General features: G+C 42.9%; 1 protein-coding gene across 1 annotated transcript in view; it reads left to right on the top strand.

The window, feature by feature from the left end:
* The first annotated feature begins 4,655 nt into the window (after window positions 1–4,655).
* LOC101860658 (homeobox protein MSH-D-like) overlaps window positions 4,656–5,926 on the top strand; it is a 36,788-nt gene continuing 35,517 nt past the window's right edge. Inside the window, exon 1 of the mRNA XM_005099799.1 lies at window positions 4,656–5,271. Coding sequence (XP_005099856.1) covers window positions 4,656–5,271 — 616 coding nt within the window. The remainder of the gene's footprint in view (window positions 5,272–5,926) is intronic.

The following is a 5,926-nucleotide window of genomic DNA, read 5'->3' as shown; positions in this document are numbered from 1 at the left end:
AAGGTAGACTTTTGGTTTGTCTTATGTTTACGTCAGAAGTAATGCTAGCTCTTATATTATCCCAGCTGACTCTAAAACAATTTTTTAAAATTAAAAAGCTCGGCTTCCCAGGAAGAATACATTGTAAGCAGTCGATTAAGCGCTCAGACATTAACGAACTGACAAAATCTTTCGCTGTCTATAGCCGAGTACCCATTCCCACCAGTGTGAGGTGAGGAAAGTTCGTTTAAAGCGCCTTTCCTAAGGACACAATGTCGGACCCCTGACGAGGTTTGAACTCACGACCACTAGACTACCAGTGTCATACCAGGAAGGATAGGGAAGGCGTGAGATACAAAAATTTAGCCGCTGCGTATACAGTATAACGTTACTGAAACAAAAACTCCCGTCCTAATATCTTCATTTGTTCAAGAGCACGACTAAGGTGAATTATTACATTCATGCCCCCCCCCCCCCCCCAACGTGACCAAACATAAGTACAAAACAAAGGATACCTACAGCTTTCATTTGTTTCGTAATAAAGTACTTTATAAGACTCCATTTTAAAAAAGAAATCATCCAATTTTCTTCATACCTCTTAACTAAATGGTGCTGCCTTTCGAGTATAAGAAGATTTGAACCACAACATCTGCATTCTGACATGGACCCTCTTTCTGCCTTGCAATGACCCTACATTATCAGCGAAGATCAAAGCCCAATGTTTGCCCGAGAGAGACCTACTCTCCCATCACCAATTGGTTTCACGCAGTCTCATCATAACGTGTCCGCCCAGCCCAGGAAGAACGGCCGGCTATTCTTGCCTCTAATTACCAGTTTTCCTCCGTCTATCACTGCTTCACAAAGCGAGGTGATATTTCATTCTGGAGGAGCTCGGTGAAAACCTACAATTTTCGGCGTCTCCGCCCAGGTTCGTGGTTTGGTGAGGACGGCGAGAGGGTCGTGCTCTGTGGATCATCATCGCGAAGATGAACACAGGAAAACCGGTAGCGACGGAAGAAAGAAGGACGGTTTGAGGAGGAGTGGGTGGTGGCGGAGGATGGGCATAATGAAAGGGGGGGGGAGGAGGAGGTAAAAAAATAGTGCATGGACCAAAAAGGACTGTCACAATGGTGTTCTAACGATCAAGATTCATTACGTAAAGGTCTACTTGAGCCCTCCATTTAGAACTTACTTGACCTGTAATGCACATCCAGGGTGGGTATTCTGCGGGGGTCTCATGTGGGTCGACGAGACGTTATGTAAGAAAGATGTTTTAAACTTATTTTAACAATGGGTGGAAGTTGGGAGAGGGCAGCTCAAGTAGACTTTAACCGATTATTATACACGAATCTTTATAATCTAGATCAACAGATACTTCAATGGAGCGAAAGTCCTTGAAATTCAATTGTATTATTAATAATTTTATTAAATATGTTTTCATGTGTTTGTGTGTGTATGCATTTGTATGTGTATGTGTGTTAGAGTATATTATGTGCAAGTATGTTAGCCTGGGAAAACCAGGGATAAATCATTGCCAAAACCAAACAAAAAGAAAAAGAAAAGAAAGAAAGGACAAATTAGGGTAAAAGGTTTTTAAAAAAGCAAATCGAAAAACTGAACGATTTCCTGAAACTAATATCTTCAGGTGAATGCAATTTGGACAATTGTTATTCGTTGTCTAAGTAGGAAAAACAAAACCTTGACTTTTGACATCGTTTTTAATAGTTTTGTCTCTTATTATGAGGTTTTACCTTTGAAAATTCGACAAAAAGGCAATTTTTTTAAAAACAGTCTACAAAAGACCCATATAAACTAAATAACCTCGTCACAGAGTTTTGTTGAGGGTCTTTTTGGTTGGGGCATAGTTTTTTGGGTTTTTTAAAGTTGGTTGTTGTTGTTGTTGTTTTGGGGTTGTTGTTTTTTTTTTGGGGGGTTCCTGGTGAGTCCTTGGCTGTCCTATGCCCCTGTACACCTTGTAAAGTGGTATTAGCTTCTTAGAACAGATGTGAAGCACCACCACACGGGGTGATGTATGTGACTTGGGGAGTTACGAAGGATAATTGAATTTGTTAGCATATCATTATTGTTATTAACTCTTGGTCTAGTCGCCTCAGGTTAGACGAGCCAGGGCGGGAATTGATGAGAAGCGTGAGTGGGAGCGTGTGTATAGTGTTTGATGTTTGTAGGGAAGGAAGGTGGGGGGGGTGGAGGTGGAGGGGAAAGGTGTTTGAAGAGATTGGTCAGATTGTATCGTGTATTTGTTTGTTTGTTTGTTTGTTTGTTTGTTTATTTGCCTGATTGTTTGCTTGCTTGTTTTGTTGTTGTTGCTGCTGCTGCTGCTGTTTTTGTTCTGATTTGTCTTTGTTTTTGTTGGGGGGGGGGGGGGATGGGTATTGGGAAGGGATACTTGAAAAGTCGGGAACTCTGGTGCACGTATCGTGTGCGCATGCATGCATGTGTCTGTGACTATGTGTGTGTGTGTGTGTGTGTGTGTGTGTGTGTGTGTGTGTGTGTGTGTGTGTGTGTGTGTGTGTGTTTGTGTGTGTGTGTATGTATTTGGTTCTAAACAGGCACAAACACGCTCTTTCCACATCCACACCCGATATGCTTTCCACATCCACACCCCAATCCATCCGTGCCCTCGCACATACATGTAACCTCGTAGATAAAAATCCAAAATCGAAACAAACATATATATTATTATTCTCCCACACGTACAGACTCACATACACACTACACAAATGCATAGAAACGAGTAGAAAGATATTTCCGAGGTCAAGATGTGATGACAACTATAGATTCTAAACGTGGTAACCAGACGGTTAGAAATGCGCACAACTTCCATTTCCTCCCTGTTGGTTGGAATCCATGTGCGCAATTTGCCAGTACACAGGGGAGTTAACAACAAAAATAGTGGTATACCAGTATACAATTCTTGGCTTCGTGACGAGCGTACGTTACGAAAGGGTGTTAAATAAGACGATTGAATTCTCATTAAATCAAAACCATTTGGTCATGTTTTTGTTTTGTTTTGTTTGTTTTTTAACTTTTAGAAAACAACTTAAAAGATGAATTGGCATAATTATTTTTTGTGAGGATGAAATAGAATTGTTGATAAGGTGATGTCCGAACGATTCTGTTTTCCTCATACTTACCAGTCCTATGATATTCCCCTTTTTTTTTCAAATTAAGCCTGTACAGCTTCCGGGTCCTTTTCTCTGACTCATAAACTATTAATGAGGGTGTATGTGTGTGTGTGTGTGTGTGTGTGTGTGTGTGTGTGTGTGTGTGTGTGTGTGTGTGTGTGTGTGTGCGTGTGTGTGTTTTGGTTCTTTAAAGGTGCGAAAACGCACTTTCCCCATTCACATACTAAATTCTTTCCACACCTCAACCCCACTCCATCCTTACCCTCACAAATGTACCTTCATATACGGTCCAAATCAAAAACACTCACACATACACACACTTATACTCACAGGCACACATACACTCTCACGCACGTTCACATATACACACACATACACACATCTGTGCGGGCTAGATTACACTAGGTCTAGACTACACTAACAAACATACATTCTCATAAACAAACTCGCACGCACGCGCTCACACACACACACACACACACACACACACACACACACACCGTTCACACCGTTCCCCCCGAGATAGCCCTACGACTAACAAGCTCCCTGGACAGTGGTGCTTAGAAGATGCCTATCGTCGAACGTCGACAAAGGGAGAGAACTCAGACGAACCACATCCAGGCCGGCGACATCATCACCCGTGACGCCGTGACGCCGTGACGCTGTTGGTCGACGCCGGGGACAGTGGACACCACACCTGGGCCCCGCCCTCAGCACGCGCCCCACGCCTTACCTGTCTCATCAACAACCAATCAGAGCACAGGAACGACAGCACGTGGTGTGATCTCCCGCTGTTCTGACAGCCGCGACTTCTGGGAGTGATCTGGTGACTAGAGATGCCAGCAAGCTCCCTCAGAGTCAAATAGTTCCATCTCCTATATATCACTATCGTAGTTAGAGACTATTGACTTGTGACTGGATAATGTTGCCTTTGCTGGAAACTTGCACACGGCGATAAATGCGTAATGGAGAGCTGGTTCAAAACGTAAATAAAACTGGCCGGGGGTAGGAATAAGGCGACTTTATTCTGAGAGTTAACGGAGTAGAGAGCAGTCACATAGTCTCTGGAACCAAACAAAGTTGCTCTAGTAATAAACTCTTGGTTGTTACTTACTCGAGATCGTGTTATTTGGTGATAACAGTCTGTTGTGTTGTGACTGAATGCTTTATGCTGTGATGTCAGTATAAAACTAATGCGGGTACAATAATTCTTTGGACATATTTTCATTCTTGAACTTCGTTGTTTTTTTTAAACGGAAAGTCACAATTCTTTCTTGTTTAAGATACTCTTCTCCGATCACAAACTATTTGTTATCTTGACTTGCTGGACACATCTATTTTGATAACACAATAATTTAATTTTAGATTCGAGGACTGTGTTTTGACCCCCCCCCCCCCCCCAAAAAAAAAACGTTCACATGAGCATACGCCTTTCAACTAGACACAAGCGTGCCAGGTAAAATGAAACATTTCAGTTTTTGCATAGATCTACTGGGCGAATACAATGCAAAAGTCTGAATCAACTCAAGAATGTTTGCGAATATAAACAAAAGTGTTTTCTTCTCACTACGAAACCCGGATATTTCCAATGCCATTCAGCGGTTCTCCGAGGACATCAGCAGCGAGCGTCAATCCTACAACAACTTCTCGCCTCTGAACCTGACCATGTCATCCCTTCCCCCCGGCCAACCCTCGCCCCGGCACAGCTGGGACGCTCAAACAGGGGAGACCATCACCTCTGTAGATTCGAACAACTCGTGCGTCCTCGGAAATGCTGTAGGTGAGCACTCTGCAACAACACCGCCATCCCCAAAACTGTTGAAAAAACCCGAGTTGACATTTTCTATAGAAAGAATACTTGGGCTGAATTCTTCTCGAGGCTCAGGACTCACCCCCTCAGACAGAGCTACCAGGGAGTTTTCTCGGGAATCCCACTCTGCCTACGACGCAGATTTCAATGGCGATGAAGACGATCTCGACGACGATGACGAAACGATAGACGTGGACGATTCTGGTCCTGCTGGACATGGGCATGAACAAAGCAGTTTGATATTCCAGGGAGAGTTCTCCTCTCCGCCCAGAGAACAGGAGACGCCCAAATACCAGTGGCTACAGTGTACCCGATACCACCCGCCCAAACTGCAGAGTAAGTCATTCCTCCCCCTCTGCTTTGTCTTTTTGAAACATCCCAGACACAATTTTTTTTAAGGACCTGTGGCACTATTAAATAAATTTTCTTTTTTTTAACTCCAAGACGCGAATTTCGTAAGGATCTGTGACACATTTACATAAATTTCATTAAAAGAAAACTGCAACGTTCACGAAGGACTTCGTTCAAAGATAAGCCAGCGTTCCAGCTGAAAGACGAAAATATGTTAAATGTCGCACATTGAAATAGTTTTTAAATAGATCTGTGGCTTGTAATGTAAGCTACAAGTTACCTTAGCTTGCGGGCAAATCGTATTCATATTTATTTTCATTTTCAATTAATCGATATCACTCTGAGAAAACGACCGATCCATAATAATGAAAGGGGGGGGGGGCATGAGGGGAACTTGCAACCTGTCTATGATGCTAACTTTGTATATCCCAGCACTACCATCTTAAAACTTTTTCTGAGTACACGAAGGGAGAATGAAGAAAACTGGTTGATTGGTTAGAAAAGGTTTACATCCCTATCGACTCAATTTAGATTATAAAGAGGCGGGCTGCTTCTACCTTAGATGCCAGCGTCAACCCCTGTTGAGTGGGACACACTAACCCAACAGAAAGAAGAAGATTTGATAAAATGACCCCCCCCC

This window comes from Aplysia californica, unplaced genomic scaffold (assembly GCF_000002075.1).
Source record: "Aplysia californica isolate F4 #8 unplaced genomic scaffold, AplCal3.0 scaffold00225, whole genome shotgun sequence".
Taxonomy (NCBI): domain Eukaryota; kingdom Metazoa; phylum Mollusca; class Gastropoda; order Aplysiida; family Aplysiidae; genus Aplysia; species Aplysia californica.
The sequence above is the reverse complement of the archived record's forward strand: the minus strand, read 5'-3'. Positions and strand labels throughout refer to the sequence as shown.